The sequence below is a fragment of the Dermacentor silvarum genome, chromosome 1, assembly GCF_013339745.2.
Source record: "Dermacentor silvarum isolate Dsil-2018 chromosome 1, BIME_Dsil_1.4, whole genome shotgun sequence".
Taxonomy (NCBI): domain Eukaryota; kingdom Metazoa; phylum Arthropoda; class Arachnida; order Ixodida; family Ixodidae; genus Dermacentor; species Dermacentor silvarum.
The window spans coordinates 131,873,489-131,888,315 of NC_051154.1; the positions used below are offsets into that span (position 1 = coordinate 131,873,489).

General features: G+C 40.5%; 1 protein-coding gene across 3 annotated transcripts in view; it reads left to right on the forward strand.

Annotated features, from left to right (window-relative positions):
- LOC119436044 (uncharacterized) overlaps positions 1–14,827 on the forward strand; it is a 51,888-nt gene that overhangs the window by 14,703 nt on the left and 22,358 nt on the right. For all 3 annotated transcript variants that reach the window (XR_007463165.1, XM_037702779.2, XM_037702782.2), the window contains 2 exons: positions 12,258–12,465; positions 13,626–13,821. Coding sequence is in view for 2 of the 3 variants with exons in the window: in XM_037702779.2 (XP_037558707.1) it covers positions 12,258–12,465; positions 13,626–13,821 (404 nt within the window). In the remaining variant the exon portion in view is untranslated. The remainder of the gene's footprint in view (positions 1–12,257; positions 12,466–13,625; positions 13,822–14,827) is intronic.

The window sequence follows — 14,827 nt, forward strand, 5'->3', positions numbered from 1 at the left end:
TGTTGTTTTTCAAGAACAGCTTTCCTTCTTTTCTTTTTTAATTGTTTAAATGAATATTTTTAACAGAGCTGTTGGTATATATCACTCAAATTTGTATGTTATCTACAAAATGTTGACACATTATAAAGAATATATGGGGAAGTTTGTAAAAAAAATTTCTTGGGAGAATTGATGAGTTGCAGGGTTAATAAGCTGTTTATGGCTGCTTATTTGATAGTGGTATATAATTATGGTTCCATGTTTCTGGTGCTCAGTTTTGGTGAAGTTATTCAGGTGTAATTCAGAGTTTTATTTTTGATATTCTTCTGTTATCTGAGAGGTAGCATTTGATTCACTTGTATTGCAAAATGCCAAAGTTGTAAAGCAGAATGCTATCAAAAACACATAAAGAACACTGAATGCAGTTTGAATGGCATGAAATGGTTAAAGTTAGCTTCAACAAAACTAAAGTTGCAGCCATTCTAATCTACAAATGTGTCAATAAAGCATGCCTTCCCTTTTTTTCTTTGTCTTTAAAGGGACACTTAATAGAAACATTCAATCAGTTTCGACTAATAAAGCATTCTCTGAAAACTCTATTTTCATTATCTTGTGATAATAGGTTGGATGTTAGAATTAAAAATGAAGTTGGAAGGTAATTTTTTTTTACTTTAGCATGAAAACCGCATTGTCAGTATGATGTGATGTCACAAATTTTAAAGTACTTTTTTTGTTTTGGGGCCTCGTTTGCTCTGTACAAAATCCTGAAAATTGCCAGGTTTAATGTTTTGCTGCTTTAAAACATAATGTAGTCCATTTTTACCAATAAACTATTAAATAGGCACTAGCAGACGCCATCAAAATCCGTGATGCCACATATGTAGGTGATGAGGGATCATCAAGGTAGTGTCGCCATCTGTCTTTCTTCTTGATGCATTTTCTGGCTTACCAATACGCTTCTCTTGGTAAGAGTGGCATATTTAATATTGTGGTAGAGTCATTTACTAATACAGGTAAAATTATTACAGCTGAAATTCATCATCATCATCAGCCTATAAATTTATGTCCACTGCAGGACGAAGGCCTCTCCCTGCTATCTCCAATTACCCCTGTCTTGCGCTAGCTGATTCCAACTTGCGCCTCCGAATTTCCTAACTTCATCACTCCACCTAGTTTTCTGCCGTCCTCGACTGCACTTCCCTTGGTATCCATTCTGTAACTCTAATGGTCCACCGGTTATCCATCCTACGCATAACATGGCCTGCACAGCTCCACTTTTTCTGCTTAATGTCAACTAGAATATCGTTTACCCATTTGTTCTCTGATCCACACCGCTCTCTTCCTGTCTCTTAACATTAGGCCCAACATTTTTCGTTCCATCACTTTTTGTGCGGTCCTTAACTTGTTCTCGAGCTTCTTTGTTAACCTCCAAGTTTCTGCCCCATATGTCAGCACCAGCAGAATGCAATGATTGTACACTTTTCTTTTCAATGACAGTGGTAATCTCCCAGTCCGGATTTGGTAATGCCTGCCGTATGCACTCCAGCCCAATTTTATTCTTCTATAAATTTCTTTCTCATGATCAGGGTCCCCTGTGAGTAATTGACCTAGATAAACGTACTCCTTTACAGACTCTAGAGGCTGACTGGCAATCCTGAATTCTTGTTCCCTTGCCAGGCTATTGAACATTATCTTTGTCTTCTGCATATTAATCTTCAACCCCACTCTTACACTTTCTCGGTTAAGGTCCTCAATCATTTGCTGTAATTCATCCCCATTGTTGCTGAATAGGACAATGTCATCTGCAAACTGAAGGTTGCTGCGATATTTGCCATTGATCCTCACTCCTAAGCCTTCCCGGTCTAAGAGCTTGAATACTTCTAAGCATGTAGTGAATAGCATTGGAGAGATTGTGTCTCCTTGCCTGACCCCTTTCTTGATAGGTAACTTTCTACTTTTCTTGTGGAGAACCAAGGTTGCTGTACAATCCTTGTAGATATTTGCCAACATATTCACGTATGCATCCTGTACTCCTTGGTTACGTAATGCCTTTCTATGACTGCTGGTATCTCTACTGAATCAAATGCTTTTTCATAATCTATGAAAGCCATATAGAGAGGTTGATTGTACTCCATGGATTTCTCTATTACCTGGTTGATGACATGGATATGATCCATCATAGAATATCCCTTCCTGAAGCCAGCCTGTTCTCTTGGTTGGCTGAAGTCAAGTGTTGCCCTGATTCTATTTGAAATTACCTTGGTGAATATTTTATACAATACTGAGAGCAAGCTAATGGGTCTATAATTCTTCAATTCTTTAATGTCTCCCTTCTTATGGATGAGTATAATGTTGGCATTCTTCTAGCTTTCTGGTACACTTGAAGTTGGGAGGCATTGCGGATAAAGGGCCGCAAGCTTTTCAAGTATGATATCTCCTCCATCCTTGATTAAATCGACTGTTATTCCAACTTCTCCAGCAGCTTTTCCCGTGGTCATGTCTTTCAAGGCCCTTCTATGTTCATCGCTAGTTATAGAAGGGGCCTTTATATCCTGTTCATCACTACTTCGAATGAAAGTAGCTTGGCTGCTCTAGGCACTGTACAGGTCAGTATATAATTCTTCCGCTGATTTTACTATGTCATCAAAATTGCTGATGATATTACCCCGCTCATCTTTCAGTGCATACATTTTGTCTTGTCCTATGCCTAGTTTTCTTCTCACTGATTTCATGCTGCATCCATATTTTACTGCTTCCTCAATCTTTTACACGTTGTAATTTCGGATATCCCTTACTTTCTTCTTGTTGATCACTTTCGACAGTTCAGCGAATTCTATCGGAGCTCTCGCGTTTGACACTTTCATGTTTTGCCGTTTCTTTATTAGGTCATCTGTTACTTGGGAGAGCTTACCTACTGGTTGCCTTGGTGCCTTACCTCCCACTTCAATTGCTGCTTCTGAGATCAACCTAGTTACGATTTCATTCATTACCTCTATGTTGTCTTTATCTTCCTGTTCTAAAGCTGCATATTTGTTTGCGAGCACCAGCCTGAATTGGTCTGCTTTTACCCTTACTGTGTCTAGGTTGGCCTGTTTCTTCATGACTAACTTTATTCTTTCTCTCTTCAAATTGAGAGAAATCCTAGACCTCAGTAACCTATGGTCACTGCACTTTACCCTACCTAACACTTCTACATCCTGCACTATGCTGGGATCGGCAGAGAGTATCATTCCTTGTTTTTCCATTAGGGTTCTTCCAGGTCCACTTCCTGTTGCTGCACTTCCTGAAGAAGGTATTCATTATTCGGAGCCTATTCCTTTCCGCGAACTCTACCAACATCTCTCCTCTAGTGTTCCTAGAATCGATGCCGTAGTTGCCGATTGCTTGCTTGCCAGCCTGCTTTTTCCCCACTTTTGCATTGAAGTCGCCCATGACTACAGTATACTGAGTTTGTACCTTTTTCATTGCTAATTCAACATCTTTATAAAACTGTTCTATTTCTTCATCATCGTGACTGTAGGTTGGGGCGTAGGCTTGTACAACCTTCATTCTATACCTCCTATTCAGCTTTATTACGACGACTGCTACCCTCTCATTAATGCTGTAGAATTCATCAATGTTGCCCGCTATGTCCTTATGGACTAGAAATCCTACTCCTATCTGGAATTCTCTTCTATCTGGAAGACCTCTGTAGCAGAGGACGTGGCCGTTAGTCAGCACTGTATAAGCTTCACCAGTTCTTCTCACCTCACTAAGGCCAATAATATCCCAGGCAATACCTGATAATTCTTCAAATAGCTCTGCTATGCTAGCCTTACTCGATAGGGTGCGCGTGTTGAATGTTGCCAGGTTCAGTTTCCATTGGCGGCCTGTCCGGACCCAGAGATTCTTAGCACCCTCTGCCGTGTAGCAGGTCTGACCGCCGCCTTGGTCAGGGGCTCCGCAGCTGCTGGGGACTGAGGGCCATGGGTTAATTGCAGGAGTCATGAGGAAGGTAGTGGTCGAATACTGCACCAGGGAGGCCAATTCCTGTTCTGATGAGGAAGTGACTTTGTTGAAGCTTAGTGGGCCTTCCTAATTTTGTTGCACCTGGACTAGTATAGCCCCACTAGCTCTCGGCAATATATATATTTTTTTCTTGCCGGTGTCAGGCGTCACTCTATGCCTGAAAATGTAGTGGACTGGTGGAGGATTCGGGCTTACGACCTTCAGCTTACTATACTAAAAAAAAAAAGCGAAGAGAACATTACCCGAAATAAATGGTCATTGAAGTATCATATGCGGCACAAAAGCCATGAACTGTCTGTTCATACTCTTCATCCGTTATTGACGCACGTAATAGTGCCACTGACAGCCTCGTTGACTTCACGGATGTACTATCAGACTCGCTCTCACTTTGCGGTCACAAACTCTTGCGTGCAACTGACGCATTAGGAAAAAAAAGTTATCGAACAGAACACTACACGTCTATGCATACAACACTAAAATCCTCCAACTTAACTGCAGAATGACCCTAAATAATTGATAATTGAAATGTCATATGTTCGTACTCTACATCTGTTATTAACACACGTAATAGTGCCACTGAGAGCCTCGTTGACTTCACGGATGTACTATCAGACTCGCTGTAACTTTGCGGTCAAAACTCTTGCATGTGACTCACGCATTAAAGAGAAAAAAATTGTGCATATTACGCGTTCAAGACTACAAGAAGCTTCACGCTTATTTATGAGTACTTCCATGCACTAAATGAAACTCAAATTCTGCCGTCTTCTAAATACACGTGCGAGACACGCACAGCCTTAGACATACCCTTACATAATACGTTGAAGAGAAATGAAATCTGTAGAGTATACCATTACTAAAAGCGATCCGCGCAGCCCATTTCTAAGGCGCAGTACTCTCTACATGCGTGCGGGAACAACCATCCGGCGCTTTCTAAAATCAGCTGAAGTAGACTGCAGAATAACCAGTATCTAACCTGATACAGCGTTATTTTTTATTTTTTTCGTAACTCGCGAAATCCGAAAAGAAAGTCTTAGTTTAACGGAAACTCACGCGAACTATCTACATATCTCTGCGTAGAAAAACCACTGACGCTATCCTTTCTCAAAAATTTATCTCCCTCTACCACGATCAGAAGAGACCAACGCTGCCCTCTGCCTTACAGAACGTTCCTAAAACTCAAACTTGTTACAAAGTATCCTCAGAAAAATTTATAATAATGAATGCAACTTAGGTGAAATTATTACAGGTGAAATTATTATGTCCCACTCTTGAATCGGTGTTGATGTTACTGCTGAGTGTATCGTTATCTCGTAAAGCAGTGGCTCTCACAGGAAGACATATGTCGAAACATGAATCTGCCGTATGCAAGTTCATGTTCTCGCACATCATGTGTTGTCATGTATTGTCATGGTGTCATGTGTAAGACTTGGTTAGCAACACAGTCTGTCAACAAGACCTTATTAGAAACATGCCTCATTGTTAGAGACCAAATTATAGGCAAATACTTCTCTTCCTGCATCTCATGGTCGCACCCTTTTGGTGTATGAGGACGAATTATGGGTTAATAAGTGGTTTAGAACTGAATTTATAGTGCCTATAGTGCCATTTCAGTCCTTTTTTCCTGTATATACCTATTTCTGCATTTGGCACCTGAAAATGCTTTTTTGGGATGTTTTTTTTTTGTTTTGAAAGTACATTCAGTTACTTCTTTTCGCAAGAGCTGGCAGCATGGGTAGACACTGTTGCTAGTGGCAATGCATTTGGCAATGTGATCTAGCAAATAAACTTTTGTGTTGTCAACGTTAATTAAGCTTTTGAGGTCCTCTTACCATCTGCCTGGCACTGGTCAGCAATGCCAGAGAAAAAGGTCACCAAAAGTCTCCTCATTCGGCAGTGGACACACAACTCCATTTTACACTGCATGGGGAGATCAGAGAGTGAAAGGCACAGAATTTTGAGAAAGATGTGTGAAGTCCGCTGGAAATATTGTCAAAGACATTCCCCTTTTTTGGCGCCTCCGCTTCTTTGTAGTTGTATAGATACAACCAGCTGATGGTCCCTCATCTGAAGCAATAAATTCGGCCCCCCACCACGTCCTCTCTCGCAATTTTTATTTAAATAAGTGTATGTAAGGTTATACATGCTCCTGTGCTCCAACTTATATGAAAAATGAAACACTGTGTGCAGCATAAAGTTATAACAATATACAAAATGTGTTTAAAAATGCTCATCTCTTTGCATGTCAAGGTCTCACCATTTCGGTGTATGAGCACAAATTATGGGTTTAGGAGTGGTTTAAACCTGAATTTATAGTGCCTATAAATGCCTGCTTCGGTCCTTCTTGCCTATATATACCTATTTTTGCATTTAGCACCCGACTCGTGAACTGTTCATAACGACTCGTGAACTGTTCTTATGAACAGTTCACGAGTCGTGAAAGAGCTACAGCACCACAACACAAGTTTAATGCCTCCCATGTGTGTTGCAGCAGGTTTTGAAAAGGTTTGTGCAAAATTGCAGTCTTTCTTAAACAACAACCTGATTTTCTCAGCTGAAAGAAATTTCCGAGGTTCTCACAGGCAAACACTCAAGAATCCCAGAGTGTGTAAAGCCGTCAAACATATGGAAATCTGAAAATGCTCCATATACCTTTGTTGATGTTGAACGCTCTTTTTCAGCCTATACACGCTTATTCTGAATGATAAAAGGCATACTTTTAAACCAAAAAACCTACAGATATTAAACATGTGTTCCTATCAGGCTGTCGAACCGAAGAAAGTACTGGTTCAGTTTGGGTTCAGGTTCAGCTGTGCACCAGTTTCATTACGGTTCAGTTCCAGTTCGGTAAAATAAAATTTTATAACGGTTTGCAAAAGTAAACTTCATCTTGCCCTATGGTGATGTGCCGCAGAGTGCTATTGACTTGTCTGCATGGCGTATGCGCAAGTGTTGTCATAACAAATGTGCTCTCTGGTACATGGGAGACAGAAATCTATGTTTTTACATAAATATCATTGAATTTTAATGTTGTACAGCTACAGCAGCCATATACATAAAAACAGTCATCTTAAGCAGTATTGTCGCAAGAGTACAGCTTGTGGTATGGCACCTCGATGTGTCCATCTCTGCACTCCTACTTTACCACATTTCTTTTTATTGTCACCCATACTTGGCACGGGCAGAACGGTAGAAATTTACTGGGGTCTTCGAACGGCAAAATTTTCAAATAGAATTAAGTATAAATATTCGAGAAAAATTACTGTTGAATGTTGAATCAGATATAAAATATTTCCAATTTCTAAAAAAATTAAATTAACTGCTTTGTGGATTGTGTTCGGCTAAAGGCTTGTTTACTATTTGATACATGTACACAGTGACACAGTACGATCACACTAGGTTCATGATGACATTGAAAGTAATGAAAATAGGAACAGCACATCCCAAATGCATGTAGTGGAGTGTAGTGCTTGTTGAAAAACTAAGTGCAACACTACAATGCCATGCATCATTTTGAAGGAATTCAAACATGGTGAGATATTTCAAATAATGACTTGCATTGCCTAAATCAAGACAGCAAATTCATAGGCTGCTTAAGACGAGACATGCTTACGAACAGCTGGTAGCTATTGTGCATAAGTTACCTCCTCCGTGTGGTTGTTCAGGAACTTGATCGTATGTGCAATAACTGCGTTCCTGCTAAACCAGAATCGTACAGACGAGTCTCAATTTGCATCAGTCTTTCTCCCTGTAGGCTGCAAGAACTGTTGCTGTCCCTTATATTATTCGAACAAAATGAACATTTGACAACTTTGAATACTGGGTTCTTGAATCGAGTAGAAATAGAATAGCAAAGGCCTATTTAATTCCTATTTAAAATTTCAAATGTTCGCACACCCCTAGTAGAAAAGACGTATAAGTGCATAGATTTGTAAACACAAATTCTCACAGTCACAACCTAACTATCGTAACGTTTTTGTTTTTTGTAAATGACACATTGCAATTTAGCGACATAATATTGTAGACATAAAAAAAAAGTTTGGCATGAATATATTCGAAAATAAAAGACGTTTCTTGATCTAATATACTAGTACAACACATGCATAGAGAATACAAGCGAGAATCTTGAATTAAAATAATGTAAACTTGTCTCGAACATACACCAAAGCACCTTATTTTATATGCATTACAGTGTCCTCAAATCAATATAAAATTGAGCATACTGATGAGCATGCAAGCACTATCATCAAGTGCATAGCTTGCAGAAAAATAAAATGTGTCTGAAACGATGAAAAAGGTTAAGGAAACACCAAAGAAATAGTTGCTTTTTTGCGATTTTACAAATATCTTCTTGACGCTGTGTGGCACGCTCACCAAGTTTGCCTCATAAGTGAAATGGGATGCGTCCTGAATCCTGCATAAAAATGCCTAAAGTAACATGATGCCTAACTTAACTACAATACACAAAAGCACTGCTCAAAGTCCCACTCACCTCACCATTCTTGAAGGGAGCACTGAACACTGAGCACTTAAAAAGACAGGATGCTTCGCAGATGCAAAACAAGTACCAGTCATGATACAAATTGCGACAAGCGTAGTTATGCAGCACGGCTAGTGCACAGCTGCAACATTGAGCTGAAAGCATCAGCACTGATACTCAGTCAAGGCAGCACGCACATTACAGCGAAACAAGAGATTGGAACGAAGGATTGACCGAGTGCTGAGCAGGAGTGATAAGTGATAATTGATAATCCAACACCTATCTCCCTCGCTTTTCATGACAACGGCGTTTTTGTAGGGTCTAGCCATGTCCGACCTTTATCACAAGAGTGAAAACGAACAATTATAAGGCATACACTACTCACATTGCAAAGGTGCTTCACACTCACTAGCAAGGCTCCCCCTTTTTGCCTTTCAAAGTCCCTCTGTCGTGTCGCAAAGGTGCGAAGTGTGGATGCAGCTTGGAGAAACAAGGATGTTGGGAAGCATGTTGTGGGTGTTCTGTGTCGTGGTGCCATACTGTACGTCTAGGAGCGTCTACTTACATCACGGGTGCTTTGATGTTACTTGGGTGCTTTGGGCTGAGGCAACAGGAGTGTACGCAAAGCTGGCATGTGTGTATTGTGTGAGCAGGGGGGTTGCATTCACCTTGAAGGTGCAGTTTAGATCCAGGCATTGAGATACCGGCAACATGAACAGCAGCCATGTGGTTCCATGCTGGTCCTTTTTCTTCTTTGTACACTTGTTCGAAGCACAAGGCGCGCTGCTTGGATAAACTTCTCACATTGATGCCATCACATCAATTTCAGCAATGGCTTTCTTTGAAAATGGGCTATCAGAAAGCAGCCAACACACCTTGATAACAATGAGTAAAAATGTTTTTTTCTTCAACGTACAGTTTACGATTAGATTGCGCAGATATGAAGACATTTTCATGTACCTTACTTATCACATGCATAGTTAAAAAGTGAGATTGCCTGTGTCTGCATGGGGTGGGCTTAGCTTCCATGCCTCGACAGCAGCACGGTCAGTTAATATTTATTTTCCTTCAAGTAATTACTACTAGAGTGGTGGTGAGCGAACTGTGGTATATGATACAGTGCAGAATCACATTTTATTACATAAATTACAACTCTAAACTTCTAGTCAGTAGCAAAGATAGAAGCCAGGAAATGACATTTTGCTCAACTTTCTACTAATTAAAAAAAATAAAAGCAGGTGAGGACATTGATGCTTCTGAACCATGAACAACGGCTGTGTGTGCTAAACACCGTGACAATCTTTCTGCACATGGCAACTGCACGTGGTGCAGAGTGTTGCGCTCACTAAGCACAGATCGAAAAATTGGAATCACACATATCATGCCCTGGGAATAATTTGCAGAAGTTGAAGAGCATTGTATATCAAATAGACTTGTGTAAGGGCCGCACCCCCAACTTGGCGGCCCAAAACTTGGCGAAAAAAATTTCCAATGGAGAAGCAATCGCGTTTGGTGCCCCCGAGCATCGGCAAATTTTCACGCGCTACGTACTTCCACATGCCGCTACTAGATGGCAAGAGCAGGGCGCACATGCACAAGATCCGGTGTGTGCACAAGTCACCAACTGGGCCGGCACCATTTTGACCAAAAGGTTCAGTCCTGTGCACCACGTCAAAATTGGGAAAAAAAAGTGCGGCCCTTACATGAGTCTATACGGTATTCTACTTGGAGGCAGCAAATGTATGTTGCGCCATGGCTCTCAAAAAAAAATTCTTTATTAAATATGTGTCGTTTACAGCCAATGTTACCGCGCATTGAGAAGGTGACGGTATTTATTAGCAACTGCAGTGTTCTTGTTACAAGAAGCCGTGATGATGAACTAGTTGGTTTTCCTATTTTCCCTTCATGAAGACACCGTTTTTCTTGCTTTCTGAGCATTCTGGCATGTGCGTTTTACGTTTATCTAGTAATAGTAGCAAGCTGGTTTAACGGCCGAATTGGGAGCTTCAACAGAAACGGTGATTCTGCAGTGTCCTTGAAAGAATGTTTCGGCTGCAGTACACAACTGGCATGGCCGAGTTTAGAACTGCAAGCGTCTCTGCCTAGGTGGCCGTACAGTTACCAGCACACACCTTTACACACACACCTTACGAGCGCAAACACCCATTCTCGCACAGAACGCTTACTTGTGAGTTGTAACGACCTTCTCACGGGGTGCACCGACTGAAATAGTAATCATTTTGAAGAATTGTTTATCTATTGAGCATCTTTGCACCCTATATGCTTGAACCATTTCGTGGCGAACTGGTAACCGTTATTATTTATTTCGATTCAGGTTTTGTTCGGGTTCAGGCATGGGAATGTTGGTTCAGGGGGGGTATTCTGTAAGAGTCCACCTAGTGGACTGTCCACTTTGGCTGTCGCCATTGGCTCAGGCCTCACAAGCGCGAAGTTGCCCAGTCCACTAGGTGGACTCTAACAGAATCCCCCCCCCCCCCCCCCCAGGTGTTTTGGCTAGAATTCCGGTTCAGGTACGATTTTCGGTTCGTGTTCGGATTGACAGCTTGATTCCTATTCTCATAACTATTACAAAGATTTGTAAATGTACATTATTCAACACTTCTTTTCTTACTTTAATTTTCGTTGATTGTACATTCAAGTGCAACACGTACGAACTCAAGGCTGTTAGAATTTGTTCTAGTATTTTTTTTATGTGGTACATGTAGCATCTGAATGTTGATTTGCGTTTTCTTCTTTACTCATAACCTGAATGCATATATAGTTTATATTGGACCGGCTACTAGCTTTTAAGCTATAGGTCCAGAGTTTTGTACATTTCTTTCAGTTTCTTGAATACAGTGTGCGTACTCCTCAAAAAAAAAAGTTCTCCTATTAAATACACTACCTGTTCATGGTGTCAGAATGTGTTGGCTACAGTATGCGGATTTACAAAAAAAGCAAACTCTCATGTGGCAGCTAAGCCCTGTGAAGCGATGGCTTGCACAGTATGGTTCCTGCCTTTCAGACCTCACACATGAACACTAAGTCAATTTCTTACCATGAAAATAATTAGCTATGCATATTTAATACATAAACCAGGTCATGGTTTGCGAGGAGTTTATATGAGTAGTGCTTGTTTGTGTCCCTATCGGTGCCTAAAATGAGGCTCTAAGTGCCTGATTTAGGCACCTATAACCCACATATTTTTAGTGTCTAAAAATCCAGTCTCTACTCATTGTTAACATTCTTGACTATGGTGGGCTGCTTTCGTCTATTTAGTGCTATTGAGTCATATTCTAGAGGAAGCATTGTCTACTATATACATGCAGTGAATTTCAGAAAGCTGCTTATGAAAATCACAGTTGTTATGAATGATGTGCACACATTACTGTTAAGGTCCTGAGATTTGTGCATGGGGTCATTATGGAAAAAGAACATGCAAGTGTGTGGCCCCAAAACAGCTATTGTGTTTGTAAGTGTTCTTAAAACAACTTATGTCTAAAGAATTCCAGTTTTGGAATTGCACCACTGCCACATTTACTTGCTATCAATGTTCTGTGCATAATTTATCCCGTTGTATTGCATTTTGTGTCCAACATGGCACAGTGTGCTTATTTACACATAAGGTAGAGATTCCTCTATTATTGCCAGTGTTTTAAGCTACTTCTTAAGTGCTGTGGAGAAAAAAGCTTTAATGTGGAAGTAAAGATGTGAAAGGTTTTGTACGTGTGTGACTGAAGAACAGTTATAGGAACATCAAAAGAGGTATTAGCTGAGGCATGATGCCACGCAGGCGGTGTGGGTGTACACTGTCAGCCTGCCTGTCATCTTTGTGAACTCCCCGCGCAAGGCTGAGCCCCTGACGGATGCCACCATGACCCGGCTCGACATGGCCGGTACCATTGTGTTTGTCATTGGCTTCCTCTGTGAGGCCATGGCAGATGCCCAGAAGTACAGCTACCGGCAAAACACGTCCAATGCCAGGCATTGGTGCGACGTTGGTGAGTACAGTGGCAGCAGCTGACCTATGCAGATGTGCAGAGCTATAGTGTGTTTATATATGACAGTGATGCACAGAGTTGGTTAAAAATATGAAGGCCACCATGCATGTGACAAATGCTGTCTCTGAGCTATGTTGTGAGGCTCCTGCATTATTCTTGGTGCTTTAAAGCTAGTGGCAGTACGCCAATTTGACCTTGTCATTGTGCCGAGATGACAATTGCTGTCCTATATTACATGACCCAGAGACAGCTTTGGTCAAACACTGTATGGTCTGTATACTTTTGACGAAGGCCATGCTTACATAAAATACCCTTTTCTAGAATGGCTAAATGTCATTTCCTCAAAGCTTGAATTATCTCAGCCAACACACTAATCTGTGCAGTTTGTGCTCTTGTATAATGTGCATCTATGTGGCACTTGAAATAACTTTGCATGCACTTGTCAGCACAGACATTTCACTTCAGTATTCTTCTCTAATAACACTGCTATGTTTTGAGCATTGCAGAGGGATACGAAAGCCAGTGTAATGTTTTTCTAAAGTTTATATTGTGAGCTTTTTCGTTTTAATATTTGTACAAAACAGACAAGAGCAATAGTGACATATTTTGTTTTACATTCTTATTCTAAGGAGCTTAGATAATTTGTCTGTAGCAGACAGCTTTTTTGTTTTTTCAGTATCACACAACCATGTGTGTTATACAGCTTCACTGTAACTTTTCACACACTGCTATTTTTAAATAATTGCGTTCCCTGCACCTTTTACTGATGTACTTTTAGTGCCGTCCTCACCTACTGCAGAACACTCTGTGTAGAGCACGTATGAAACACAGCTGAAGAGCCGAGCTGATCACGAATTCACTCCGGTGACATGTCTGTTCTGTAAATATACAGCTTTTCTGTGTCAGCATAGATGTAGCCAATGCTTCTCATGAAATTATTATACTGTGCATGCAATCAGTCAATCAGTGCCTGTGTTATCTGTTCAATTTACTGTTTCTGTCTATTTCTGCTGTGTTGTCTCACTGAGTGCAAAATTATCTTGCACTCACTACTATGACCTTTATTAGGCACATTACATTATGGCCTTTTGCTAAACAAATCTGAAGCCATGTTTTATGTACAAAATCAAGTGATTTTTTTAAAATTATGCTTGGTGCAGGGTTGTGGAAGTACTCGCGGCACCCCAACTACTTTGGGGAAATCACACTATGGTGGGGAATATTCCTCATCTCCACCAATGTGCTCAGGGGGGCCGAATGGGTGGCCGTACTCAGCCCCCTTTTCATCACAGCCATCATCCTTTTTCTCAGCGGAGTACCCCTGCTGGAGAACAGCGCCGACATACGCTATGGCTGGTGTGTGTCGCATGTTTGATATGGCTTGTGCCATGCCAGCTTTTATCATACATAGGTAGATACTTGGGTACATAGTGAATGCTGGGCACCCAAGTAGAACAGTGGCATGGGTGCCATATATAACAGGGTTCCATGCTTTCTTAAATGGACCATAAAGATGATGATATACTTCATTTATTTGCTTCTGAGAATTCCAATCCAGGTTCCTCCTGCCGTGTTTCATTGGTTATATGCTTTATAAATGTTTCTAAAAAAGTGCCGGTTGCACAAACCCAATTTGTACACCCCTCACTCCCTTGCTTTTCCTTGTTTTCTCACTCACTTCTAAAAAGAATCCTGAAGGTTATCATCATGTGAGCAAAAGGAGCTGATAGGGTGATATGAGTAGCTAACAAACTCTCTCTATACTCCTAGTGCTGTCACGATTACACCATCAGAAAAGTTGTTTTCTATGCAGACTTTTCAATTTCTTTTTCTACATTACAAGTGTAGAAACACACCTCAGTTGTTAACGGGGTACACGGCCCATGAAAGTAAACTTTTGAACCGCTGGCTCATGTTAATATAAATTAGAAGGCATGTTCAGAGCAATAGTATAGCACCAGGTGCTAAATTTTATCACTCTAGAATAATTTGTCAGCGTTATGGCTCTTTAAATGGTGCAAGTGATTATGGTTAGTCACAAAAACTACCGTTCCAAAATGACAAGAAAGTTTAGCATTTTTGTGCCTTATATAATATTAGAAAGGCCCAAACTATGCTACTGTGGAGCCATGTTTCTTATATTTCAATAGATGTCATGGGAAAAAAAAAAATATATATATATATATATATATATATATCAATCATTGGCATCACTACCATTGCATTTTCACTGTGCCAATAAAATTTTCAATTTTTCTATTATAAGGAAGGCGAAACATCCACAGTATAGCATTCTGCATAAAATTTAACCCCATAAAATTGTCTAAAACTAAGTCTGTGTAATATAATGTAGAAACGATAG